General features: G+C 40.1%; 1 protein-coding gene across 2 annotated transcripts in view; it reads left to right on the forward strand.

The window, feature by feature from the left end:
* dock11 (dedicator of cytokinesis 11) overlaps nucleotides 1-27,672 on the forward strand; it is a 30,092-nt gene extending 2,420 nt beyond the window's left edge. The window contains exons 3-54 of one of the 2 annotated variants that reach the window (XM_077499680.1): nucleotides 749-838; nucleotides 1,241-1,323; nucleotides 1,405-1,471; nucleotides 3,127-3,222; nucleotides 3,291-3,425; nucleotides 3,736-3,919; nucleotides 4,990-5,069; nucleotides 5,171-5,254; nucleotides 5,341-5,481; nucleotides 5,558-5,818; nucleotides 5,926-6,048; nucleotides 6,661-6,743; nucleotides 6,817-6,939; nucleotides 7,056-7,132; nucleotides 7,720-7,904; nucleotides 7,988-8,053; nucleotides 9,649-9,741; nucleotides 10,027-10,150; nucleotides 10,236-10,348; nucleotides 10,435-10,518; nucleotides 10,978-11,055; nucleotides 11,122-11,243; nucleotides 11,332-11,401; nucleotides 11,964-12,089; nucleotides 12,211-12,282; nucleotides 12,355-12,501; nucleotides 12,574-12,657; nucleotides 12,725-12,836; nucleotides 13,121-13,159; nucleotides 13,798-13,979; nucleotides 15,238-15,339; nucleotides 15,423-15,498; nucleotides 15,623-15,711; nucleotides 16,037-16,157; nucleotides 16,229-16,295; nucleotides 16,851-16,898; nucleotides 16,987-17,132; nucleotides 18,702-18,817; nucleotides 18,892-19,029; nucleotides 19,103-19,285; nucleotides 19,357-19,470; nucleotides 20,481-20,696; nucleotides 20,768-20,825; nucleotides 20,929-21,035; nucleotides 21,121-21,243; nucleotides 21,321-21,434; nucleotides 22,803-22,949; nucleotides 23,019-23,229; nucleotides 24,663-24,853; nucleotides 24,922-25,019; nucleotides 25,115-25,253; nucleotides 26,872-27,672. In XM_077499680.1, the coding sequence (XP_077355806.1) occupies nucleotides 749-838; nucleotides 1,241-1,323; nucleotides 1,405-1,471; nucleotides 3,127-3,222; nucleotides 3,291-3,425; nucleotides 3,736-3,919; nucleotides 4,990-5,069; nucleotides 5,171-5,254; nucleotides 5,341-5,481; nucleotides 5,558-5,818; nucleotides 5,926-6,048; nucleotides 6,661-6,743; nucleotides 6,817-6,939; nucleotides 7,056-7,132; nucleotides 7,720-7,904; nucleotides 7,988-8,053; nucleotides 9,649-9,741; nucleotides 10,027-10,150; nucleotides 10,236-10,348; nucleotides 10,435-10,518; nucleotides 10,978-11,055; nucleotides 11,122-11,243; nucleotides 11,332-11,401; nucleotides 11,964-12,089; nucleotides 12,211-12,282; nucleotides 12,355-12,501; nucleotides 12,574-12,657; nucleotides 12,725-12,836; nucleotides 13,121-13,159; nucleotides 13,798-13,979; nucleotides 15,238-15,339; nucleotides 15,423-15,498; nucleotides 15,623-15,711; nucleotides 16,037-16,157; nucleotides 16,229-16,295; nucleotides 16,851-16,898; nucleotides 16,987-17,132; nucleotides 18,702-18,817; nucleotides 18,892-19,029; nucleotides 19,103-19,285; nucleotides 19,357-19,470; nucleotides 20,481-20,696; nucleotides 20,768-20,825; nucleotides 20,929-21,035; nucleotides 21,121-21,243; nucleotides 21,321-21,434; nucleotides 22,803-22,949; nucleotides 23,019-23,229; nucleotides 24,663-24,853; nucleotides 24,922-25,019; nucleotides 25,115-25,253; nucleotides 26,872-26,961 (6,018 nt within the window). In that variant the 3' untranslated portion in view covers nucleotides 26,962-27,672. The remainder of the gene's footprint in view (nucleotides 1-748; nucleotides 839-1,240; nucleotides 1,324-1,404; nucleotides 1,472-3,126; nucleotides 3,223-3,290; nucleotides 3,426-3,735; nucleotides 3,920-4,989; nucleotides 5,070-5,170; nucleotides 5,255-5,340; nucleotides 5,482-5,557; nucleotides 5,819-5,925; nucleotides 6,049-6,660; nucleotides 6,744-6,816; nucleotides 6,940-7,055; nucleotides 7,133-7,719; nucleotides 7,905-7,987; nucleotides 8,054-9,648; nucleotides 9,742-10,026; nucleotides 10,151-10,235; nucleotides 10,349-10,434; nucleotides 10,519-10,977; nucleotides 11,056-11,121; nucleotides 11,244-11,331; nucleotides 11,402-11,963; nucleotides 12,090-12,210; nucleotides 12,283-12,354; nucleotides 12,502-12,573; nucleotides 12,658-12,724; nucleotides 12,837-13,120; nucleotides 13,160-13,797; nucleotides 13,980-15,237; nucleotides 15,340-15,422; nucleotides 15,499-15,622; nucleotides 15,712-16,036; nucleotides 16,158-16,228; nucleotides 16,296-16,850; nucleotides 16,899-16,986; nucleotides 17,133-18,701; nucleotides 18,818-18,891; nucleotides 19,030-19,102; nucleotides 19,286-19,356; nucleotides 19,471-20,480; nucleotides 20,697-20,767; nucleotides 20,826-20,928; nucleotides 21,036-21,120; nucleotides 21,244-21,320; nucleotides 21,435-22,802; nucleotides 22,950-23,018; nucleotides 23,230-24,662; nucleotides 24,854-24,921; nucleotides 25,020-25,114; nucleotides 25,254-26,871) is intronic. The other variant, XM_077499681.1, reaches the window with a different exon arrangement.
* The last annotated feature ends 219 nt before the right edge of the window (nucleotides 27,673-27,891 follow it).

The raw sequence follows: 27,891 nt of genomic DNA on the forward strand, positions 1-27,891 counted from the left end.
TCATAATAAAGTTTTGGATCCACAGTGCACAATTGTGCAAGTATTGAGTCTACCAATGAAGTTTTTTGCTCCAATGCTAACAACAAAAATACAGTTTCCTTTTTGAGGCAAGATTTTTCCAAACTTTCTCTATAATAAGCACTAGGGGTGTTAAAAAAAATCGATTCGGCGATATATCGCGATACTACATCGCGCGATTCTCGAATCGATTCAATAATCGGCAAAATCGTTTTTTTTTTTTTTGTTTTTTTTTTTTTTTTTTTTTTTTTTTTTTTTTTAGGATTCACACCTTAAGCATGGAAGAATGTTATATGAATGGAACATTAAGCCTTAATATTTTATTTCAATGCTGTTCAAACATGAAACAAATTACAACCTCTGTAAGACTGAAATTTCAGATAAATAAATAATACATTTTCATATAAATCTTACACTCTACAAGCTTACTGATTAGTATTTTCTAAATTTGAATGAAAAAAAATCGCAACAATCGACTTATAAATTCGTATCGGGATTAATCGGTATCGAATCGAATCGTGACCTGTGAATCGTGATACGAATCGAATCGTCAGGTACTAGGCAATTCACACCCCTAATAAGCACCGATGCAAACCCAGCCAGACAGCACATGTGTTTTGATTTATTTAGAGAACTGATTTAACCCTGAGACAATCTTGTGACGTTAGTATGTATTCTACCAGTTTTTTTGGCTTCGCTTCTCACCGTGTGTGCGCGTACTCACATGCAGGAGTCCCAGGTATCCCGACAGAGGCGGACCGTGGTCCCCTTAGTGCCCCAGAATGCAGAGCGGGAAGCCAGGAGCCTGTTTGCCAAAAAGGTACTACAATGCTAACTCGTAAAATGTGTGGTAGTTAAAGGTCAGGAAGTAGAAGAACATTGCTTCAGTTTCAAGAATGGGATTTAAGGCCAACATTCAGCATTAGCGACGGTTTATTAGTCATGTGGGGCAGGATTTTAGGAGGTGTGATTTTTGTTTTAGCAGACTTCTGCCAGTTTCTGCTAAACAGATCCATGTTTCCTTGTCATCTGTTTGACTAAAAGTTATTAAGGCTGCCTTAGGTGAGGTTTCCCAACATGTGCAATGGAGCCCTTTTTCAACAATGTCCCAGATACAACTCAAATTTAGTCCAGGCCCGTGAGTCAGAGTCAGAGGACAGAATTTTCCCGCACTGGCGTGCTCTTGTTATTATGTGTGTGTGTTTGTTTGTGTGCCTGGCAGTGCATCAACATGTACAAGACCGACTGGCATGTCATCAACTACAAATACGAGGCCTATTCTGGCGACTTCCGTATGTTACCGAGGTAACATAGTTTGCAGTCAAGTAGAATGAAAGCAGATAGCTCCTTCTCATAAATCTCCCCCTCTCGTCTATCTTCCCATAGCAAAGGCTTGAAGGCAGACAAGCTAGCGGCTCACGTGTTCGAGGTCGATGAAGACGCCAAAGACGAGGTATGAAGGGGTCACCAAGCTTTCAATCCATCACGCACATATTACAAACACGAGCTTTTTCGCTGATGTGTGGTCTTCGAGTCCAGGAAGCAACGCAATCACACAGGGCCATAAAACCAGAAGCCCTCTCGTTAACGTTCTATAAATAGCTCCTCTTATTGATCCTCCTCCTGTTGTCCTCTGGCCAGATGTGCGTGGATTCAAACGGCGAAGGGGTTTAAATTGGAGAAAATAAATGATGCTCTGTCAAGGGGATGCCAAGGTGGATACGCAGATGGCTCTATAAACTATATACTTAAAGCTAGTTTTAAATTTGATTTTTTTTTAATTCATTTTGAATCATTTTTAGAGCAGATTGTATTAGTTTTTCTAATGCTGCAGTTTGACTTTTTTTTTTATTTTAGAGTTAGCTTTATTTTTTTAATATTAAATATAATTTAAATATTTGTTTGTCAGATAAAAAAAAAAAAAGTCACTTAATTCTCAAATGACTATTTGATCTTCCTTCTTCTATACGGACATACAGCAATGCTGGAATAAATACATTTAAAATGATCCCCATAAGATCATTTATGTTATTGAAATAGATGAAAACGAATGATATTTTCGCTGTAATTATAGTGAGTTACTTTTCTAATAATAGGATGTAGTTTCAGATAATTTTAGTTTTTGTAAAAAACATTTTCATTTTAATTTATTTCATTAATGAAAATTAGAGATGTTTGTTACCACATGTTTTTATACCGATGAGAAGTCACCGGTACCAATACCAATACTGTTTTTGATACATAAAAGTTCCCCAAAATAACAAAGACAGATAATAAAAAAAAAAAAAAAAAAAAAAAAAAAAAGATATCCCAATATAGCATAATTCCTTAAAATTGCATGAAATTACTAGCAATTTTCTGATATTCTAATTTCTAGTCTCTAGTTCAGGGGTGTAAAACTCATATTAGCTCAGGGGCCTGCTGGTGGAAAATATATTACTAAGTGGGCCGAATAACTTAAAAACAATTGCCGTCAATTATACGCAGATTTTTGAGATTTTTGCGCCAGCCCTAAATTACGGAGCTCAACTGTAATCTATTGTTTAAAAAAATACCACAAATGCAAATGAAATGCAGCAACACTTTGCCTGTATGAGTTCCGGACGTGTTAAATCTACCTGTTTTGCATATATATAGCTCCCAGAATGCATTGTGTGGCACAGCTATAAAGACATTAATCCCTGTCATATGTATTTGTGTTACCAGTAATCAAATTTGTCGTATTTAACACGTTTATGTTGGTCTATGATTTAAGAAAAAAAATTTTTTTTTGAAACAAACCATAACTTTAAGTTGTGTGTAAAATAATGACTTCCAGGGCGATTCTATGTACAAGTTACATTGCTCATCTGAGGACTACTTGTGAAATTACAAATTTATATATTTGATTGTGGCTGGCTGATTAATTGGTCCGACATTACAATTTATTTTTATTTTTTTTAACTTTACAAGTTGTCTCACGGGCCGGATTAAACCCCTTTGTGGGCCTGATCCGGCCCGCGGGCCGTATGTTTGACACCCTTGCTCTAGCTCCTGATCGTATAAGAAAAACAATATTGAAATTCAACATCAAAGTGTAATGAATGATCGTATGTTTGTTTGCTTCAGGACACATCGTCTCTGTGCTCCCAGAGGGGCGGCATCATGAAGCAGGGCTGGCTTCAGAAAGCCAACATTAACAGCAGCCTGTCTGTCTCCATGAAGGTGAGTCACCGCCACCATTCGCACACAAGATGATAACAGACCTTCCCATGCAATCGTCGTCATTGCAGGTGTTCAAGAGGAGGTACTTCTACCTGTCCCAGCTCCCGGACGGTTCCTACATCCTCAACTCGTACAAGGATGAGAAACACTGCAAGGAAACCAAAGGCTCCATCTATCTGGACTCATGCATTGATGTCATTCAGGTAGATGGAGCATTAAATGAGTCATTGAGATTTAAGACTGCAGTATATGGTAAATTTTCTATTTTAAAACAAGGGCCGTTCAGTTTGCTTCTCATCATGCCACACGTGTTGCCTGCTGCCAGAAAGCTTTTTGTGAGATGAGGCTACTCACAAGATGAATGGGAGGAGACTCATTCCGGCTAATGGCTCTGATGTGAAAGCTTGTAATTTATTCCCACACACGTGGATTAAAACCCCCATCTTTCGTTTTAGCTGTTCATCGATAATATGAGCTTGTGAAAGTCTATAAATCTCTCCCCCCAATCTTCAGAGCCCTAAAATGCGGCGGAACGGTTTTGAGCTGAAGATGCAGGACCGCTACAGCCACTTTCTGGCGGCCGACAGCGAATCAGAGATGGAGGAGTGGGTGGCCACTCTCAAACAGGCCCTGCAGAACAGCACCGAGGCTTGCCAGGAGAGGAGGAACGGAGGGGAGTCCTTGGACGGCTCTTTGGGTGAGACGAATAAAACACAAAAATATTAGTGCTGAGCAGTCTTGAAGCCAATTTATTTTATCTAATTCATTTAAAGTTGTTAAAAGAGGTGTCAACCCAAACAATTTCTTTACAGTAATATGTTCTATGCAGCTCCTCGAGTCTAAACATGGTATTATGATTATTATTGTCTTAATGGAATATGAATAAAGTAGCTATAGCCACCCGTTTTAGCCATCTGATGTGGCGGCCATTTTGACAGCAAGTGGACAAAATGGCTGTCCCCACAGATGGATGAAAAATGGTGGATTTTGCTAGATTATTCATATTCCATAAATGCAATATTTATCAGAATGTCGAGTTTAGACTAGTGGGGGCACATACAACAGACTGTAGGAAAAGCAGTCAATACAACAACTTCACAAAATTTTACCAAACAAGTATCATATCCTCCTGACTACCAGGGAAAAAAATATTGTCCTATCATGTTCATTTTGATATTCCCAAATCTTTGTGAAGTAATTGGAATACTGCAAAAGAACATTTTTGAAAAAAAAAAAACAGTTTTTATTTTTAAGCTATGATGTGTCCACTACAGAGGACATATTTTAAAACGTAAATGCTAGGCTCAAATACAGTTAAAATAATTCCAAAATGACTTTAATGTGTTCTTAAGAGTCTTATAGAAAACATGCTAACAACATTTAAAGCCTAAATTTGTTCAATAAAAAGTGTTATACACTTACTTTTCCTCTTCCCTAAAAAGTTCTTGCACTGAGGGAAGACATTTTCTTTTATGATGCAATCAAAGGTAGCAAAGCCCCACCCCTACACATTTGGTATTATTGGAAAGCTCTGGATGTTTCTATAGAGCACAAAATGAGTTAATTCAATCGTATGCACTGGGTGGGAGATGTTCAGGTTTAAAAAGGTCCACAACAGAGGACAAATTTGGATTGCTGGTAGTCAGGAGGATAGGTCAGATTACAAAAATAATGCAAACAAGCCTTATCAAGGCACTTTTCATGTTTCATGAAATAATGAAATGTTATGTAATCTATGTCATTAATGATTCTGTACTATCCAATCAGATGATGACACAACCAACCAAGGTAAAAGAGAGAGCCAGCCAGAAGGTCTGAGCAGGAACCTACAACCTGAACTCACAAAGGTACAGATATTGTGCTGCTTTAAATGAAACAGATCCCAGAGCTGCTCCATTTTGTTTTACGGCATAAGTAAAGAATAACACCTCTCAACCTTTGTGTGTAGTATGCAAGGGAAACAGACCAACTCAATAAGATGAACCGCAACGAAGGCAGGCAGAAGCTTTTCTCTCTGGACCCTGAGACCCAGGTCGCGAGAATGCTTGTGCCATTTTGTATTCATTTATTCATGTATTGATCGTATGACCATGTGATCTTTTCTCATCCACTCCACAGAGGCTTGACTTCTCCGGCATCGAACCGGACGTGAAGCCATTTGAGGAGCGCTTCGGCCGCCGTATCGTGGTTGGCTGCCACGATCTCACCTTCAGTCTCCAGGGCTGCGTCAGTGAAAAGGGCGACGGCGTCCTTACCAACGTACGCCATCACTCTTATGTTACTAGGCCCCTCATTATAAATGTGTGAATTCATTACGAATTATTATTATTCGCAGGTGGAGCCCTTCTTCATAAGCCTGGCGCTTTTTGACATTTCCAAAAATTGTAAGATCTCTGCCGACTTCCCCGTGGATCTCAACCCGCCCTGCGTGAAGGAGATGCTGACCGACACGGCGGGCCAGCTCTCGCCTTGCTCAGACTCCGAGGGAGGTAGCGGAGGAGGAGGCAGGTCTTTAATGAGCGGCGACTCCGGAAAGGGGGACTGCCTGCCTGTTCTTCAGAGAGTGTCCGAGGCTCTGCTGCATTCCCCTACACAGGTACATACATGCCTGTAATCTTTTATCAGTGACAGTAGTTCAAGATGAACCTGAAACTCGTAACAGTCCACCTCAGATTTCCCATTCAGTCTTCTTTTCTACGGCAGGCAATTTTTTCCGTAACCAACCCCCATGCTGATATCTTTCTGGTGGCCCGCGTGGAGAAGGTGTTGCAAAATGGTATCACCAATTGTGCCGAACCATACATGAAGACTTCTGATATGAACAAGGTCTTTGTACATTTAATTTTATATATGTATACTAGGGATGTAACGATAAGGGCAATATCGTGATATTGTGATATTAAAACTGCCACACTATCGTCGTCGTAGTCATGTTCACAATATTTAAAAGGAACACATTTGTTCAAAAAGTCATGTTTATTTCCATTTGGGCAGTTCTAGCACCCTCTAGTGGGTAGTTTATTAGTGCAATTTAATTTTCATTAGGGATGTTTTGGCCTTCTATGTTTAAAATCTATGCTAATTGTCACATGAAGGGGAACCTAATTTGCTTGTGAAGTGATCAATGTGTGCTTGCATTAGCAAGTAAGTGCCTCAATATTGTTATTAGAGATTGTAGGTGGTTTATATATATATATATATATATATATATATATATATATATATATATATATATATATATATATATATATATATATATATATTTTACAATATAGTGATATATTTTAAATATCACCAACCACCCCCACCCCCACCCCACCACAATATCGTGATAATTATCGTATTGTGATATCGTATTGTTGTGTTTGGATATCGATACATCCCTAACATATACTCACCACTGATTGGCTTGTATGGTTGACCTCCATGTCATCCCAGACCGCTCAGAAGGTCCTCAAGGCGGCTAAACAGACGTGTCAACGTCTGGGCCAGTACAGGATGCCATTTGCTTGGGCTGCTAAGTAAGACCGCAACAAATTCCCAAATTCCAAGAACATGAGGCCCGTCAATGACTTTCACGTGTCACCTCACCAGGCAGGTGTTCAAGGATGCTCAAGGCAGCCTGGATATGGATGGCAAGTTTTCTCCCCTTTACCGCCAAGATAGTGGAAAAATCTCCACGGATGACATCATCAAGCTGCTGGCTGACACCAGGAAGTGAGTCACGGACACTCCCGAACTGTTTTAACTTTTATGCCTCTGAAATTCTTTTTTCCCCCACCATGCATTTGTGTTCTTTTCTTCATTTATTTGAATGCTCATCTTGGTTTCAGACCTGAGAAAAGCAAGATTCAGACCATCCCTGGGCAACTAAATGTCACCATTGAGTGTGTCCCACCTGACTTTTCAAGTATGTTTTGCTTTCTCACATAAATGCTGCATATCTCAGTTTTCTATCCAAGGAACAGGCTTATCGAAAGGTTACGCAGATAAGAGCGTATTGAAGTCAGTAGTGGTTATTGTCACACCCTTGCCCGGAATGGTGCAACACTATCTAAGAATCACACGTTGGGGCACCAGTGCACTGCTGTTGTGTTATTTTCTCTCTTACACAGCAACATTGTGCAATCGCTTGTCTTGAGAGGGAAGTTGTTTAAATTGTTTTCATTATTTAGAATGCATTTTTATTCAACCCTGCTTTGTTTTTTTGAGCCTCAGAACGTGGTTAAATTGGAATGTCTGAACCAAAAAATGTGTCCATCCGTCATGTTGTGGACGACAGTCATGCTAACCAGTAATTATGCGCCGATCTCTTAATGCATTCACACTGAGCTGATCTCATCTGGTAGAGAATATGCGCCAATCTTTGAGATTTAAAAATAGTGACACGTGCCAAGAGTACACGATTCCCGTCGTTGGTATGCAAACAAAAACATATGAGAGATGGAAGAAAGGTTGCTGTAAACTCACAAAACATGTTGTATACGCCCCGACCAGACACGGTGACGTCCGCTTACATTCCTGTGAAGCCCTTCGAAGAAAGCTGCGAGCGTGTATCCGTGGAAGTGGAGGAGTTCCTGCCCGAGGAGGCCAAGTACAACTACCCCTTCACCACCTACAAGAACCAACTCTACGTCTACCCTCTGCAACTCAAATATGACAACCAGAAAAGCTTCACCAAGGTGTTTGCATCTCACAAAGAACATTCCCAGTGAGGATGTATTTGTGTATGTGTTGATGCATGTGAATGCTTTACATCTGCTAGGCTAGGAACATTGCAGTCTGCATACAGTTCCGGGATTCCGATGAAGAAGGTGCAACCCCTTTAAAGGTGAGAGGCACGAAAAACAACTTTGCTGGCTTTGTTGTTGGATTATTAAAGGGGAAGACAAAACAAAAACGTATGTCATATGCACGCCTCCTAATCTAAATACGGCACAATGCATTTGTGGAATATTAATTAAGCAGCAAAATCCACCTGCTTTTAACATATCTCGGGAGGCGGCCATTTTGACACTTGTTGTTATGACTAGATCATGCAGGGGTCATGTTTGGGTCATGACCGTGAGGTCAAGTGTCGGTTTTGAACTGTTGTAATCGGCATCTAGTTTCAACTGTTTTTAAGCTATGTGATGTCAGGAGCTATGTGATGTCAAGAATCTTTCATCTCTTTACTGGGTCAACAGCCAACCAGATAATTCCATGTCAGTACTGTTACCCACATGTCTAGCCACAACCAATGAGATTGATTCACTGTCTATTGAAGCCAAACTGAGAAGTGTGTGTTTTTGTTGGATTATTACCTCTTTTCCTCTGTGCATCTCCACAGTCCAAAGGGAGGGAGCTTGGCGTCTTGTGATTCTCGATACATTCTCTTGTTTTTCGTGTAGTCAAGTTGTGTGAATAAAGAGTTAAATCTTATTTGTGTCTGCGTTTTGGGATCCAACCACAGCACATAACAGTCGTCCACTGAAAATAACATCACAGTTGCTCAGGTCTCACGTAGTGACCAATCACGGGTCATCTTGCTAATGTCACATGATCCAATGCCGAAAAACAGGTGATCTGTGATTGGTTGTTACCCGAGAAACTGTCATTTGTCATTTTCAGCAAGTTTTAAAATGGCCACCCCCTGACATGGATAAAAACGGGTGGATTTTGCTGCTTGGTTTATATTCCACAAATGCAATAGTGGGGCTACATACAACATATGACAAAAAAAATCTTTGGTGTTGAAAAAGGTAAGAATGATACACAATGCCAATCACACTGGGGAACAGTTTTTGTTGAGTTCGGTCTGACAGCTGTTTTTAACGAAGGTTTGGGTACGTAATCCAAAACCAATAGCGTCAAGTTTTTTTTTTTTTTTTTTTTTTTTTTAAGCTATAAGATCCCATTTTCTTAAAAAAAATAATGTATACATGTAAATAAAACACTTAAGACAGGATAGTTACAAGCTTTGAAAAAAAACAACAACAAAAAAAAAAAACAGGTTGTTGTTTGTACTCGTCCCGTCTAGACATTCCTAGATGCTTTTGATCAAGGCCCTCGGGTGGAATGTGTGCGGTGCTCTGACAGAAGACACTGTACTTCCTGTCTTTATCAATCATGGACAATCCGTTTTTCAATGTGCACCTTTTACAAGTTCAAATTTGACCATTGACATCTAATGTTCAAGTTGTTTTTGACCTCATGTTGCACCATGATGGTATGAAAACACTGGCACATAAGATATAAGCCAGCACCTGGAGCCACGCCCCCGCCCTCATACTCAAGCAGGTAATCTGGCCTCCCATCAGACCCCTTATCACCACTCCAGTCTTGCAGTTTTTCTATGATTGTACAAGGCAGCATGTAAGAGTTACATTTTTGTAAATGTAGTTATTTAGTTGTAAGTTCCCTTTCCTATGTATTTCTGTGCTTCAGTGCATTTACGGAAAGCCAGGAGACTCACTCTTCACCAGCAGCGCTTATGCAGCTGTCTTGCACCACAACCAAAGCCCAGAATTCTATGATGAGGTGAGATACTGTTTTATGAATAATTAATAAGGATTTTTGAGCCTCAAATTCCCTTTGGGACTGCCATGCTATCGCTGAGATTATCCAACAAATCTGTTTTAGTGTGAACACGCACGCACGTGCACAGAGTGAAAGAGCTAGTCAGGATAAGGCAGAAGGCCCCCCATATGGCCTAAAAATTAAGTAGATTAGGAATTTAAGACCCAGTACTCACACACCCTGCACCTACTTACACTGATTTATATGTTGTTTTGCTAATTTGCTGCCCCCTTGTGGACCGTACAGGTTAAGATGGAGTTACCTGTCCACTTGCACGAGAGACACCACATCCTCTTCACCTTTTACCATATCAGCTGTGAATCTAGCAGCAAAACCAGCAGTAAGAAGAGAGAGGCTGTGGAGTCTCTGGGTATGTTTTTTTTTTTTAATACATTATTTTGCAGTCAATGCCTATAGTCATTGTTCTTCATTTTTTTTGCTCGGTTTGTTGTCAGTTGGTTACTCCTGGTTGCCTCTGCTGAAAGACGGCAGGATGCACTCAACAGAACTCCAGCTACCTGTCGCTGCAACCCTGCCTTCTGGATATCTGGGCCAGGACACCAAAAAGGTTTGTGGGAAAAAAAATACACCACAATCACCACATTTGGCCTCTTGTTAATTCCTTGTTGCTTAAAAATGTCAACATCTACACAGTCCCAGCCAGATATCAAGTGGGTGGAAAATGCAAAGCCGCTATTCAAAATGAGAAGCCGCGTTGTATCAACGATATATGCTCAGGTGAAAGACTTGCTTCTTCTTCATGCACTCTAAAAACAATTGGGTTGTTTTTGTTGGCTTACTTTTCTGAGAGTAACTCAATTGTTGGGGCAAATTAACCATTTATTGGATAGTATGGCTCAAACGTTAACCCTATTCCTGTATTGTTTACAATAAGTCATTATTTGAGACAAATTTTTATGAGAGTAACCAAATTGTTGGATTTAGTTAACCCATGGTTGAGTAATAGTTATGTGCAGATCTGATAAACTTGTATAATAGGGGGACATAGAAGCCATTGACATGATACATGCCGCACCGTTTGGGTGTTGGGTTACATGAATAACCCAAATATTTGGGTCAGTTTGTACCTTTTTAACCCACTAATTGTGTTAAAATAAACCCAAACTGTTATTTTTTCACCCAACTCTTTTTAGGGTATATTTGATGGTTTACTGTAGTTCGCCGTTTCATCCACAGGACCTTCATCTCCATAAGTTCTTCCTGCACTGCCAACTAATGAGGGACAACCGGGCAGAGTTGATCAGATACCTGAAGGTCAGACTCCGGATAAACATGTTGTGAAACGTGCTCTGGGTTCTATTTTCATCCCTCCATACTCAGTGCCTACACGCCATGGAGACGCACGTCATAGTCCACTTCCTGCCCACTGTGCTCATGCAGCTGTTTGACGTTCTCTCGACAGCCACCAAGGAAGGCCAGGAGATTGCTGTCAACTCGCTCCGGTCAGCTAATCGGTTATTTGGGGGAAATGTGTCTGTCCGTTATTTGCATTTGAATATCATGAGTCGATGCCTTTCTGTGTCCCTGCAGTGTTATCATACATATAGTATCTCGGTGTCATGAGGAAGGGCTAGAAAACTACCTGCGCTCTTTTGTAAAGGTATGGCTGCTATGTGGCTTTTTACACGCTAAAACAGTTGGGTCCACAATAACCCAATTTGGGTCAAAAAGGGACCGACCCAAATGCTTGGGTTAATCATTTAAATCAAAACATTGGGTCAAATGAATAACATACAACACAACCCCAAAAAATGGGTTTTGGGTTCTTCTTTAGACCCAATTTTTTGGTTTACCAACTTGTTTACAAAGGAAATTAATCGCCCAAAACATTGGGTCAATCCCCACAGTTTGGTGGGTTATTTATTTGACCCAACTTTTTGATTTAAAAAGTAAACCAAAACGTTGGTTCTGTCCCTTTTTGACCCGATTTGGGTTATTTTTTACTCAATTTTTTGTTTTTCATGCACAACCTAAAATGTTGGGTCAGTCCCCTCCAAAATTTAGTTGTTTTTTTTTTTTTTTAAAAAAGGGTTGTTTGGTAGGTTTTAACCAACTTGAATCAACAATTATTGGCTCTTTTTGACCCAATTTGGGTTATTTTTGACCCAACCGTTTAGAGTCTGTATGCCACAAAATGTTTATGTTTTCTCCCTTCTTCACAGTATGTGTTTGTATCCAAAAACCCTGCGTCCGGGAACGCGGCAAATACCCACGACGTGCTGGCCACGGCGGTCACAGCCATTTTAAAGCAGACGGCGGATTTTAACACCAGCAATAAACTGCTCAAGGTGCTAGTTGTTGTCGCAACACTGAACAGCAGGTGGCACACTTGCCAATAGAATCACTTTGAAGACGGCCATGAGGAATTCCTTTGTCATATTTAAATCATTTTATCATTTTTATCTGCAGTATTCTTGGTTCTTCTTTGAAACAATGGCCAAATCAATGGCCCAGTACCTGCAAGAGGATCACCGCATGAAGGTTGGTACTTTGTTAATCCCATAAATGATAAATCAACAATCTGATGTAATATATACGACAACGTGCTTTCAGATGCCACGGGCCCAGCGCTTTCCAGACACTTTCCACCAGGCGCTTCAGTCCCTGGTGCTGTCCATCATGCCTCACATCACCATTCGCCACACGGAGATCCCCGAGGAAGCCCGCTGCATCAACCTGAGCTTGGCCGGTTTTATCAAGGTGTGCACGCTAATTCCAACCTTATCCAGAGCGCAGTTTCACATCATGCTCTTGCGCCTGCTTTTCCTGCAGAGGTGTCTGACCTTCATGAACCGGGGATTTACTTTTGGTTTGATCAATCACTACATGTGCCACTTCAGTTTCAAAGATCCCAAGGTACACAGGCACACAATCTGTCGCGGCGAATGCGCGGAGCACTCATGTGCATGCGTGTCTCCTGCAGATCCTGACTGAAATGAAGTTTGACTTTCTGATGGCTGTGTGCAACCACGAGCACTTCATTCCACTCAACCTGCCCATGGCGTTTGGGCGCACCAAGCTGCAGCGAGTGCAAGGTGAGCGAGCCGCACATTCCAATTTAGGGCCACAGGTCTGCTATGTCCCTTTTCTCACCTGCATCCCCACAATCATCCGCTATTAACAGTTTGACTCTCTCTGGACACTTCTTTAAGAACACATGTTTAATATAATGCAAAAAAAAGTGTTAAATTACATCTGATTGGACCACATATTAATGCATTTTATGTAAACGCTGCATGGATTGTGACTAGCTTCCCCGATTTCTTTATTTGTACCCAACACCCTTCCCGTCTGTTTTTTTTTTCTTGCTTGTCGTCAGATTTTATTCCGTATGCGACGGAGCTTTTTGGCCCTGTAGGTAGGTGAAGCTCACCGCGCCGTCCTTGACCTCTGCCCCCCGCCTCGCGCGAACACCGGCACTTCCTCCAGCTTTCTGCACTCTCGCTTCCATTAACCCTCACTCGCCAAGTGCACGGTGCCGATGAGCTTTGCTTCTGCGGGAATCCACTCACACTCTATGAATATATTTCTCTATACATGTTCAACAAGCAGGATATTTGTTGTTAAGTTGAGGTTTTCTCTCTAGCTCTGTCACTATCGTTAGTGCTAATTATATCCACTGGGTATAAACTCAGTTTTTCCGGGATACACTGCTTGTTATGATATTAACACAGCATTATGGCCTTGCACATGATTGCTTTCTTTCTTTTAGATATCTGCTTATCTATGCTGTTTGTGCAGCGCAAACATATGGAATTATACATTTCCTGCATCAGGAAATATATAATCAAGCTGAATTTTTCTTGTTGAATTGTTCATTTTGTGTGAGGATAAAATGTGTACTACATTATGACCACTTGCACTTGGTGATTTATGTAATATTTAGCCTTTTCAAATGTCATAATGTTTTATACTTTTCACCTTGTTTTTCTATTCATTTATTACCAGTTGTGACCTACCACTGACCTACCGCTTGCTCTCTTGGACTAACCACAGAGCAAAGTCTGGAATTCAGTCTGACCGAGGATTACTGCCGCAATCACTTCCTGGTGGGCCTGCTCCTCCGAGATGTGGCCGCGGCCCTGCAGAAGGGGCCCGAGGTACGGCAACTAGCCGTGAGCACGCTCAAGAACCTTCTGATCAAACATGCCATGGACGATCGCTACACGACATTTAAGGTGAGGGTGACAATGTGAAGTAAACGACTGGCAAATATGTTTGAACGTCCAATACAAGCTAAAAGTTTAAACGCACCTTCTCATGCAATGCATTTTCTTTATTGTCATGACTATTTATATTGTAGATTCTCACTTGAAGGCATCAAAACTATGAATGAAGGCATGTGCAGTTATGTACTTAAAAAAAAAAGGTGAAATAATTGAAAGCATGTTTTATATTCTTGCTTCTTCAAAATAGTCACTCTTTTCTCTTTTTTTTTTTTTGTGCACACTCTTGGCATTCCAAGATGACCTTCTAGAGTAGTCACCTGAAATGGTTTTCCAACAGTATTGAAGGAGTTCCCAGAGGTGAGAATGCTAAAAGTGTGCAAAGCAGTCACCAGAGCAAAGGGTGGCTATTTTGAAGAACCTAGAATATAAAACATGTTTTCAGTTATTTCACCTTTTTTTTTTTTTTTTAAATGATATAACTCCACATTGTGTTGATTCTTAGTTTTGATGCCTTCAGTGAGAATCTATAGGACTGTCTCAGAAAATTAGATTATTGTGATAAAGTCCATTATTTTCTGTAATGCAATTGCAATGTAATTGCTGATTATGGCTTACAGCTTAAGAAAACTCAAATATCCTATCTCAAAATATTAGAATATTTCATCAGACCAAGTAAAATAAATAAATAAATAAATAAATAAATAAATAAATAAATAAATAAATAAATAAAAATAATTAGCAATATTAAAACAATAAAAGGCTTGCAATATTTAAGTTGATTTGTAATGAATCCAGAATGTATGGCATTTTTGCTTATTTAACTGAATTACAGAAAATAATGGACTTTACCACAATATTCGAATTTTCTGAGACAGTCCTATACAATGTAAATTGTCATGAGAATAAAGCAATTGACACATTGAATGAGATGTGTGTCCAAACGTTTGGCCTGTACTTGTAGGCTAAAAGCTAAAAAATTTTGCATTTTCTCCCATAATGCATAAGATGTTTGAAAAGTTTCCATTGTTTATTGGTAATTTTTATGATTTATTATTATTTCCGTAAGGCTGGATTTCCGTTTAGCATTTTTTCCCCATAAATGCGGAGGTTGTTCAAACCTCCAAATATGAACATACTTAAATACATTTAAATATATTTGTTTGAATCTATTTGCCAGTCAAAAATGTGTACTCCACAATGGCAGTTCCACACTTTTGTAGTTTTTTTGCACCACTGTGATTGATTTTTTTTCTATTTGTTATTTCAGAACCAGCAAGCCAGGATCTGTTTGCTCTACCTGCCACTGTTTGAGTTGCTTTTCCAGAACTTGAAGCAACTATCTGCCCAGCCATACATTTCCAATCTCATGGTGAGCCCCCTCCAAATGGACCCCTCGCTGTAAATCTGAACCTTTTTTATCTTACATATACACAGTGGACTTGTTGCTTGCAGGGCTCGAGAGACGACCTCGTGTCATGCAGTTCTACAGACAGCAAAAGAATAAGCACAGCAATAGAGAAAGATCACAGTGAGTCGTGTGCCCCAAGACACCTTCAAATTATTCCAGGGAAACCAGTAGAAGGCATACAAGTCAGTCTGTTTTGAGAAGGTGTAGTTTATTATGGTGGTGATAGATGTTTTGTTTTTATCAGGCCTGCCTGCCCTTAATGGCCATGTCGTGAGGAGGGAAGACTCCAGAGGATCTCTTTTTATGGATTCTGGGACACCAGATAGCATTGACGTGAGATTTGTTTAATAGCTGCTGTATATGGCGTTCCCCTGGCAACATCTTACCGAGATTAACTAGTTAATCATCAATGAAACACACATACACACAGTGTTTTGAATATCGTTGTATTTTCATTTGCATCTTAGCTTCTGTTTTGAGCACAGCTTAATGATTTACTTATACAATGTCAAGTTGTGTTCACCTTTCACATTGCAAAGATGCTGGTAGAAATGTAATGTAACATCAACAAGTTTGTCATCTAATGATGGAATATAGGAATAAATTATTATTTATACAAATAAAATAAATTATGCTTGTTGTTTTTGTGCATGTGCAGCTGCAGAGGCGTGGCTCCACCATGAGCAGCAGTCCCGGGCCCCCCAAGAGCAGACTGGGCCCTTACGAGATCAGGGGCCTTCTGCTCACCTTCTTACATGTAGCCAAGACATTGTCAGAGGGTCGGTGACGAGTGACACACAAATGACACACTGAAAATGATCACTAAACTTTTTTTTTTTTTTGGCCACAGACACTCTCATGGCGTACTGGAACAAACTTAATCCTCAAGACGTTAGGAATTTTCTCAGTTTGCTTGAGTAAGTAGCTTTTAAGTGTGTAGATGTCACCACTGGAAACAGAATGAAATTACAATGTTAACTCATTTCATTTTCACTGAAGCAACCACCTTCGCTCCTAGCTGTTTTACTGGGTTATGACTGATTTTGCAACCCCCACAGAATGTAAAACATGGAACCTACCAAAAGAAAGATTAGAGTCTCTCCTTTCATCTTGGAAAAAAATAGTATATTTCTATCTGTTTCCGTTTTGCAGCAATTAGCATTAGAATATAGCTTAGTTTCATCATTGTTCACAAATCTGTTTAAAACTTTGAGGAAATCAGCCTGTTTTAACATGGCCTGGTTGAGCTCTTATACTCTGCTGCCACCTGCTGGCCGTTTTTGTAGTAACTACCATTGCTTCAACCATTCTCTTGGGTTCAGAGACTGCATCAAAACCTTCTGCATGCTCTAGCATGATTTTTTTTAAAAAAGGTATAAATATGTGTTTGGGACACTGGTAATATTTAAAATAGAACGTATTTATACGTTTTTGGGAGCAAATAAGTTGAGCTGCATGCATTTGATTCACAGGACCTGTCTGGTTCAGTTTCGCTACATCGGGAAAAGGAACATCGGCAGGTGAGATGTCCTTGCAGCATTTATCCTCAAAACCAGTTTGTAACTTTGCTGATGTTTTTGGTTTCCCTTTCTTGTGCGTGCTGACAAGAAATCAGGAGGTGTGCGCTTCCAAGTTGTTCTCCCCGGACAGGAAGTCTCAGACAATGCCGGCCATGCGCTGCAACCGAGCCAGCACCATCCAGACCAAAATCAACCAGTTCGGCACCATGGAGGCTTCGCTCACTCTCAACATAGGTAGATTACACAATGTGTCGACTTTTGCTGGATAATTCATGAAGTTACATCTGCACGCTCGACTAAGGTCTGCTACAAAGTACACGCTGACTCATGTTTATCATCCATTCCATGCTCATGACTAATAGTTGCTTCACCCTTATCAGATATGCGTGGCATTTGTGTGGAAGTAAAATGAAATCTGTTACTAAAGCTTTTTAAAACCTTTTAAGTCTGGTTGAAAGATTAAGAAAAATAACCTAAATGTGATTTTTAATTTTATTTTATTGATTAAATCTGTATTAAAATTAGCGGGCGGCACGGTGATTGAGTGGTTAGCACGTCCGCCTCCCAGTACTGAGGACTCGGGTTCGAGTCCAGCATCCGGCCTTCCTGGGTGGAGTTTGCATGTTCTCCCTGTGCCTGCGTGGGTCTTCTCCGGGTACTCCGGTCTCCTCCCACATTCCAAAGACATGCATGGCAGGTTAATTGGGCGCTCCGAATTGTCCCTAGGTGTGCTTGTGAGTGTGGTTGGTTGTTCGTCTCTGTGTGCCCTGCGATTGGCTGGCAACCAGTTCAGGGTGTACCCCGCCTACTGCCCATAGCCAGCTGGGATAGGCTCCAGCACCCCCCGCGACCCTTGTGGGGAGCAAGCGGTTGAGAAAATGGAATGGAATGTATTACAATTACCGATACCAGGAATCAGTATCGGTCCGATACGAGACCTTATTTCAAGGTATAAGTAAAAATAAATACATTAATAAAAAATGAGATTCAGAAAATAAAAATACATGCGCAAATAAATCCAAAAATAAATATATAAATTGAAAAATGAACGCACTTTGCTCTCATATTTATTTATTTCATGTTGCAGACGATGTCAGCAGGAAATACATCATGGAATGTTATTCAAATGAAGGGGCGGTCCTAAGTGTGTCATATCTCTTTTTATTTTCACTTTTATTCATTTATTATATGCAATTAGCTGGCAACCAGTTCTGGGTGTACCCCGCCTACTGTCCGGTGCTGCTGGGATAGGCTCCAGCACCCCCGCAACCTTTGTGAGAAGTAACCAGTGAAGAAAATGGATAGATGGATTATTTATTTTATTTTGGTATTTTTGGTCCTCCATACTCTGCAACCCTCATGTGCTTATTTTACAAGCAGGAACTAGAAATTAGAAAGATAGAAAACTGGCATTCATTTCACGCAATTTTACGTGAAAATGCGATGTTGTGATATAGAGATCTTTCTTTAAAATTAAATTTGGAAATTTTATGTGTCTAAAGCACAAATGGTATCGATATCTGTATCGGTGACTACTCAAGAATCCGAAAAAAAGTGGTATCAAACATCCTTACAATAGACAATCTCCGATTTATTATATACAGTATACATTTGTTCTTATTACTTTGTAGTTAGGCTTACACTTAAACAAAGGCAAATGAACCATGCATTAATATGAAAGATGGTTGATTTGTCTATGTGGATTAATGATTAATATAATGAACACTTTGACTCCCAGCCTTGGGAGTTCCAGTGTTTTAAGCGTGTGTACGTGTGCATGTGCGTGTCTGGTGGGGGGTTCAGGGATGGGGGCATCCGAAGCAGAAATCCATCACCAGGCTCTGCTCGAGGGCAACATTTCCACCGAGGTCTGCTTAAGTGTCCTGGATGTCCTTTCACTTTTCATCCAGTGTTTTAAGGTGAGCACACGCAGTCATATTAATTCACATCATATTGGGAGCTGTTTCTAATATTCCAGTTGTGTTGTTGTCAGACCCAGCTGACGGACAGCGACGGTCACAACCCGCTGATGAGGAAAGTGTTTGACGTTTACCTGACCTTCCTCAAAGTGAGCCAATCGGAAGCCGCCCTCAGGCACGTGTTTGCTGCGCTGCGAGCGTTCATGAGCAAGGTCGGTGCAGCTGCAGAAAAAATAAAAAAATAAAAGCAAAAAAAAATAATAAGACCAAAGCGTTCTCTCTTAGTTCCCATCAGTGCTCTTCAAAGGTCGCGTGACCCTTTGCGAGCTTCTGTGCTGCGAAGTGCTCAAGTGCTGCGTGTCCAAGATGGCCTCCCTGAGGGCCGAAGCATCGGGGCTGCTCTACCTGCTCATGAGGAACAACTACGAGTACACCAAGAGGAAGACCTTCCTGCGCACGCACCTGCAGGTAAATTCCAAGCCCATTTTTTTTTCCTTTTGGCACAGCGATGGTTCCCCTCCTTTCGTCTTTCTCGCCAGATCATCATCGCGGTGAGCCAGCTGATCTCCGACGTGGCACTCAGTGGAAGCTCGCGCTTCCAGGAGTCACTCTCCATTATCAACAATTTTGCAAACAGCGACAAGGCTATGAAGGTATTGTCAAGATAACTCTTTCACTTTTTCACTGAAGCAACCCCCTTCGCTCCCAGCTGTTTTACTGGATTTTGACTGATTTTACAAGGCCCACAGAATATTGTCTTCTAGTGCTATAAAAACATGGAACCTACCAAAAGAAAAATTTGAGTCTCTTCTTTCATCAGGAAAAAAAATCAGTTTCCGTTTTGCAGCAATTAGCATTAGATTATGACCAAGTTTCATCATTAGTCACGAATCTGTTTTAAACTGTAGAAATCAGCTTGTTTGCAACATGGCCCTGGTTGATCTCTTATACTCGGCTGCCACCTGCTGGCCGTTTTTGTAATTACTACCATTTTTTTCCACCCACTCTCTGCAGTTGTGAGGCTACATCAAAGCCTTCTGTATGCTCTAGCATTAAAAAAAACAAACAAAAACTTATAAATACGCCTTTGGGACGCACAATACATTTAAATTAGATTTATATGTTTTGTGGAGCAAATGAGTTAAAGAGAAAAAAAAGTACATTATAAATATATAAATAATAATTTATAAAATATTCCATGCCAATATTATGAGTTAAATGTCAGGCTTTAACAAATATATATTTAAGTGCAGCCAAGAAATACTAAAGCAAGTATCCCATTTCTTTTAAATGTTCATTTTTTTTTTTTTTTTTTTTTTTTTTTTAATTTGCAATTAAAATTAAAGTTTATTCAATAACATTGTTAAAAATGCACTTCCAATTTGGCAAAAACGGGTGTTAAATTTATGGTAAGCTAGCTTGGTAGCATCTGTTGAATGTAACTTATAAGGTAACTTGTAATGTAACTTATTTACTGATTACATGATGTGAAAAACAACGTTACAGATTACTTGATTTTAAAAAGTAACTAGTTAAAAGTTACTTTTAAAGTCAAGTAATCAGTAAAATAAGTAATAAAAAGAATAGGTTACTTTTGAAGGTAACCGTGGCAACACTGATTCATGTCAGCTTCAATTAAAAAAAAAACATCTTTGGTCTCTAGTCAACAGGATTCCCTTCCGAAGTTAAGGGTCTAACCAAGCGCATCCGTACGGTGCTGATGGCCACGGCCCAGATGAGGGAGCATGAGAAAGACCCGGAAATGTTGCTGGACTTGCAGTACAGCCTGGCCCGGTCCTACGCCAGCACTCCCGAGCTGAGGCGGACCTGGCTCGACAGCATGGCTCGCGCGCACCTCAAGAATAACGATCTCTCCGAGGTAGAATTCGGTTTCTGCGAGTGACTGTAGCGTTTTCATTCCTGCTCATGTGATTGTGATTGTCTCCACAGGCAGCCATGTGTCACGTTCATGTGGCTGCGCTGGTTGCTGAGTACCTGCACAGGAAAAGTACGTTGAAAATATCCAAGATACTGTATTTTCAAAACATATCAAATGTGGCATAATGACAACTTTTTTTTTCTAACTTTTACCTTTGCTTCCTAACGGACAGAGTTGTTCCCAAGCGGGCTCGCCGCATTTAAGAAGGTCACGTTTAATATCGAGGAGGAAGCTGCCATGAAGGAAGACACGGGGATGCAAGACGTCTATTACACCGAGGTTTTTTTTGTTTTGTTTTTTAAAGAGTTGGCACAAGTGTTGACTGTCATGAAATCTATCGTTTTGATTTCCCGCTTCTCGTCAGGAGGTCCTGGTGGAGCACCTGGAGGTTTGCGTAGAGGCTCTGTGGAAAGCCGAGCGCTACGAGCTCATCACGCACATCGCCAAACTGGTGATCCCGTGCTACGAGAAGCGCCACGAGTACGAGGTAGCCGAACAGCAACGTGATCGCACGTGGCCACGTACTACTTGTACTCTCCGTACAATGAAATCGCATCTTTGCAGAAACTGAGTCGACTGTACAGCACGCTGCACAGAGCCTACAACAAAGTCATGGAGGTGATCCAATCAGGTCGCAGGCTGCTCGGGACCTACTTCAGAGTCGCCTTCTATGGACAGGTGTGTGTAGAGACTGGGGCTGCTTGATTATGAAGAAAATATTAACTCATTTGCTCCCAAAAACGTATAAATAAGTTCTATTTTAAATATTACCATGCTCCCAAAAACGTATTTATATGTTTTTTATGTTTTTAATGCTAGAGCATACAGAAGGCTATGATGCAGCCTCTGAACTGAAGAGAATGATTGAAGCAATGGTAGTTATTGCAAAAACGGCCAGCAGGTGGCAGCAGAGTATACGAGATCAATTAGGGCCATGTTGCAAAAGGCTCTTTCCACACTGATTTTAAAAAGATTTGTGAATAATGATTAAACTTAGCTATAATCTAATGCCAATTGCTGTAAAACGGAAACAGGTACAAATATAATGTTTTACCTGATGAAAGAAGAGACTTTAATCTTTCTTTTGGTAGGTTCCATGTTTTTATAGCAATAGAACACAATATTATGTGGGCCTTGCACCAAAATCATTCAAAATCCAGTAAAACAGCCGGGAGAGAAGGGGGTTGCTTCAGTGAAAATGGCTGGGAGTGAATGAGTTAATCACGATTATTTTGATAATAATTGAAATCATGATTAGGACGATCATGTATATTTTTTTTGGTACAAAACAAGAAAATCTTTAAACTTAAAAAAATATTAAGACAAATGAAATTCTTTGAAACACTATATTATAATTATGCAAGTTCCTTTTCAATGAACCAAAATGTATTCAATTGGTTATTTTAAAATCTAAAAAAAAGGTGCAAATGTATAAATTTAATCAACTCAAAAATTTGTATTAATTATCTTTTCTTTTTTTTCTTTTTTTTACGTTCATTTTGTAATTGTGGAGTATAATTGAAATTGTCATTGAATTTAGGGACTGGACTGGCTCACGAAGAGTGAACAACACATTTAATTAACGGCAATTGAAAAAAAATTAACCCCAAAAAATCTTCAAAAACAGTAAATATATAACATGTAATGTCTTATTTCGCTGAGCCGATCAATGACGTCATTGATCGACCAGGCAAATTAAGACATTACAGCCTTTACAGTCTATCACCAATTTCGCAATAAAATGCAAAATATCAGATCCTGATCTAGCCAGATCGGTGTGAAGTCTAATATGTATGTAAATACGATCCTCGCAAAAAGTTAGGGGAATTTATTTTAACTTCCTCAAAACTGTCTATGCTGTTGAATGTTTAACCACATTTTACACAACTTCCTGTTCTCTAACAAGAAGCTGGACAGTACAATTTCTTCACATCAACTATTGTGTGTAACAGTGCGGGATATCTTTGTAAAAGTATTTATTTTCTCTTCATTGTCAAGCGCCATTTGATTTCATCACATCTTCAAGTAAGCGTATGTTTTGCGCAGGGTTTCTTCGAGGAGGAGGATGGAAAGGAGTACATCTACAAAGAGCCCAAACTCACCGGCCTTTCCGAAATCTCCCAGCGCCTGCTGTCGCTCTACGGGGAAAAGTTTGGACCCGAAAACGTCAAGATTATTCAAGATTCCAACAAGGTGCGTTCTAGTTTGCCACCAATTCAGTCACGCCCAAAACAAGCCGTACTGAGCTTGCGTCCCCCGCAGGTGAACCCCAAAGATCTGGACCCCAAGTTCGCCTACGTGCAGGTGACCTTCGTCAAGCCCTACTTTGAGGAGAAGGAGGCGCCAGAGAAGAAGACGGATTTTGAAAAGTGCCACAACATTAACCGCTTCGTGTTTGAGACGCCGTACACGCTGTCGGGCAAGAAGCACGGCGGCGTGGAGGAGCAGTGCAAAAGGAAGACTGTGCTCACAAGTAAGAGTACCAACATTCACTTGGAGCATCGACAATCAAAGGATGACCACGCAGAATGCATTTCAGGGCGTATCTGTTTCATTCAAATGCACAAATGGCTGGCCATTAGTCTGTAATTTCAATCTAATTAGCTTTTTCTCAGAGAGACTTCCTGTCTGCCCGTTGAAACAGCATTCAACTATGCCAGGGTTCCTTAAGTACCTCTCCCGTGGCTTCCTGTGGTTCTCTTAAAAAAAAAAAGAAGAGGAGTAGAAATTAATATATTTGTACGTATTTATTTTTATTTTTTTGTAGATAAAGTAATTATTCAAATTAATTAATGATTTAGATTAAAAAAAAAAAAAAAGAATTAAATATTCAAAAAATGTCCAAAATTGATGTAAAAAAAAAAAGGCAGAAAAGAAAATATACAAAACACAAATATAAAATTTCCAAAAACAAAATAAGAAATCCTGAAAATTACCATAAAATGTACACAAAATTTCCCCAAAACTAAGAAATTTTATTTAAAAAGAAAAGGCAGGAAAAAGGTTTAAAACTAACTATAAAATGTCCAAAATCAAAAGAAGAAATCCTGAAAATTACCATACAATTTACACAAAATTGGCCAAAAAGTCAGAAATTGTATTTTTTTTTAAAGGCAGGAAAAAAGTTGTAAAATTAACTACAAAATGTCCGAAAATCAAAAGAAAAAATCCTGAAAATTATCACAGAATTTACACAAAATTGCCAAAAAAAAGTCAGAAAATTGATTTAAGAAAAGGCAAGGAAAAAAATGCCTAAGAAGTAACCATAAAATGTCAAAAAAAAGAAATATCGAAAATCACCATAAAATTTCCACAAAATTGTCTGAAAATTGACAGCAAAAAATGTAGAAAAAAGACAAAAAAATAGCCATAAAATGTCCAAAAAAGGAAGAGAGGCAGAAAATGACCATATGTCCATAAAATTGCCAAAAATGTCAGCAAATTGGCTAAAAGGCAGAAAAGTCTAAAAATGTATGAAAATTAGGAAGAAAAAAATATATATCCAGAAACGGAAGGTGTGAGGTAGAAGAAAATGAATCTCAAAGTATTGGATGCTTTATGTTTTTTGTTATTGTGCAGCTCTAATTCGTTCTTGGGCCCTCAGTACATTAGACTTAACACTAACACACAGTTTCATTCATCAAAATGTTCAAATGTTTTGCGACTGTAGACAGATTTTTTGTTATTTATTTGTCCTAAAATGGCTAGTAGTAAAGGTTGCTGACCCCTGAACTATGCTGTTGTAATCAAGCCTAATAAAGCCATCAGTCCATTTTCTAAATCGCTTATCCTCACGAGGGTCTTGGGCATGCTGGAGCCTATCTCAGCTGACAATGGGTGGGGTGACACCCTGAGCTGGTCGCAGATGTGATATATTGACTCAGAATTTCTCTCGACTTCCCACAGCGGCCAACACCTTCCCCTACGTAAAAAAGCGCGTGGAGGTGGTCGGGGAGAAGCAGGTGGACCTGCGGCCGGTTGACGTGGCCATCGACGAGATGAGGTCCCGCACGGCCGAGCTGCACAAGCTGTGCTCCAGTGCGGAAGTGGACATGATCCAGCTGCAGCTCAAACTTCAGGGCTGCGTCTCCGTGCAGGTCAGACGCCTCCCGATGTCACGTCAAGGCGGCTCGTTTTGAGTTACCGCATGTCGTTGTTGTTACAGGTGAACGCCGGGCCCATGGCCTACGCTCGCGCCTTCCTGGATGATAGCAAGTCCAACCAGTCTGGCAAGAAATTGAAAGAGCTTAAAGAGATTTTCAGGCAAGCTCGAAATGAACTTATTCATTGACGAATATAACCGTCTATGGCAGTGAATGTGTTAAGTGCGGTAAGTTAAATGTTACATCTTCCGGTAGACGTTTTGTGGAGGCGTGCAGCATGGCTTTGGATATCAACGAGCGTCTGATCAAAGAAGACCAGTTTGAGTACCACGAGGGCCTCAAGGCCAATTTCAAAGACATGGTGAAGGAGCTCTCTGACATCATCCATGAGCAGGTAACGGCTGGACCTTGTGTTTTCATTCCAAGCATCACTTAGCCCTAAGCTAAAGTTTGTGGAAGTGGCACTGCTGCTGTTACATAAGTGAAAGATATTTGGCAACAGTGCAGAAGAAACTCAACAGACCATTTCTTTTTTTCCAAACTGGGTTCCCGAAAATGTATCGCAATGTCACAAAAGTCAGACTTGGCAACTTTGCCTGCGCCACTGACCTGAATATATGACTGGATAGCCCAAAAACGCCCGTGCAAGCCGTTGAAGTCACAGGGCGGCCATCTTGTTCCTCCCATCTCGCAAGCAGACTACTGTATAAACGATATGGTGTACATACAGATGAGACATATACAGCTCATAGGCACTTAGTATAAGGCGGGGGGCGGGGTGGGTGGTTTGTGCCAGGATGGTCACTATTTTTTAACAAGTAACAAATAAATAACGTGGACGGTATGTGCTGCTTTGAAGACCCCCTTTTTCCTTTTATCGCTCAGTTCCTTAGACCCCAATATTAGATTTGGCAGAGGCATCTTTTGTTGAATTACAGTTATAATTCTTTAATTTAAAAAAATATACAAGTTTCATCCTGTAAACCTCATTAAGCATATAATTTATACATGTATTTTAAAGGCAAGTTGTAAAATGTCTTAATTCCTCTTGTTTATTTTTAATAAATTTAAAACATCATAAATCATGCTGTTTCTACGAAGTACTGTCTTAAATGTTCTTCAATTTTGATGGTGTAAATGTATAGGATCGTATGCCGAAAAACGTTTCTTGGGAGGAGGAGCAAGATGGCGGCCTTGTGACTTCAAAAGTCTTGGCCTATCGGCTATATTATGCTGCATTCGAGGATGGTCGGAAGTCGGATATATCCGAGTTGTTTTTTCCCAGTACCGATCTGAAAGTGTTTGAGGCGAAAGTAAACAACCAAAATGGCGGATAGTGGTAAATCTTTTTTTATTTTGGTCCTCAAAACTCATTTTGAGCTCCAGCAAACTTACCTGCTCGCAATTTTGCTTCATTTATTGTTTTATCTTATTTCATAAGCATTCCATACAGTTCAGTAGTTCACCGTATAACTTCATGCAGGTGGATAGTGGCATACTGTCACATACGTTATGTTACGTGAAGTTATGTCGAATATTTATGAATGAAAAACGCTGTCTAGTTTTATACTCGAGTAAATTGTGCTTTGCCATTCAGAGTGACGTCACATTGTTGTCCGTCGGTGAAGTCGGAGTCCTTTTTTCTGACTTAATAAGTGGAATTTCCGAGTTCAAGGGGGCGTTCCCGTACACACTACCTGGTTTGAACTCGGAAAAGTCCGACTTCCGACCATCCTCAAATGCAGCATTAGTCAGTGTGTGATTGTGACATCATTGCATCCTCTCTTGCGTTCCGTCTAACTCGACTTTTTCTTTTTCCAACTGTGCTGGCCCTCAGCTTTAAGGAAATCAGGTAATAATAATAATAATAAAAATAGTTCAGCAAAACATTGAATTCATCCTACAGTTGTACAAATTTTTAACTGGAGCTAGCCATACAGTTGACAGATATACACATTGGCAGTGGGTTTTACTCCGTACAGTATCCACATTGTCTTTCTCTTTCGCTGCAGATCTACCAGGAGGGCATGATGCGCTCGCTTCTGCAAAACTCCCTCAACGTGTTCCGCGCCATCAGCGGGACCTGGGCTGACCTCGGCTGACGCTCCTAATAAGAGGGGCACCTCTCTTAGCCCCTGCAAGACAAGAGAAGGACGCCAGGTTGCATCTCGACCGGATGTGAACGTTTGGGGGGTGTAACGGGCGAGTGTCAAGTCGTAAACTAAAGAATGTAAAGCAGCACGTCGGGTTGGAGTCATGCTCAGATGCACTGCTTGTTTTTTTTGGTCTTCGTTTCAAATGACGACACATTGCGGGACTGACTTGTGTTCGCCATTCTGATCTATGCAGCGTACTATTTTATTTCACGGTGACAAAGCTGCAAACACGCCTGATGGCTATTAAAAAGACTCCACCGGTTTGAATTTACCAGCCGGGAACGTAAACACACGGGTCGTGTTTAGAGTGTCAGGTTGCTTCAAATGTCAACAAGAATTCATGCAAGACTAGGCCGGAGGTGCAGCTGTAAAGTTACAGAAGTGCTTGTATTTTTCGCTATTCTTATACAGTATTTCACAAGTGCTACACTGAATTAATTGCCAAGCTGATGTACATATTGGTCATCACTATATGTGTTTTTCATGTGTTCATGCTTGTAAGTACTGGGTTTATTTATATTTGTCACATGTTGGACTTTGGAAGCAGAATGTGTGGTAGTTGACTTTTTTCTTTTCTTTTTTTAAATAATGCATTGCATACAGTAGTTGCTTGTACAGGTTCCTCCCACCCCATTAAAAGCAAGTCATTTTTTTTCAGTTTTTAAAGTGTATCTCAGAAGGCAATTTCACAAGCAAACACCCCATACAAACCAATAATACTAATAAAATCGAAAATGAAATACATTTAAAAGCTAAGGAAACAATGTTGCAGTACATCCACAATCACATATTGTTAGTGTTCGTCGACGCTATCGATTAGCCACTTTTTTTTTTTAACATGACCCTGCTTGCTCGATTTCATAACTGAAAAAAAAA

This window comes from Festucalex cinctus, chromosome 16 (genome assembly GCF_051991245.1).
Source record: "Festucalex cinctus isolate MCC-2025b chromosome 16, RoL_Fcin_1.0, whole genome shotgun sequence".
Taxonomy (NCBI): Eukaryota; Metazoa; Chordata; class Actinopteri; order Syngnathiformes; family Syngnathidae; genus Festucalex; species Festucalex cinctus.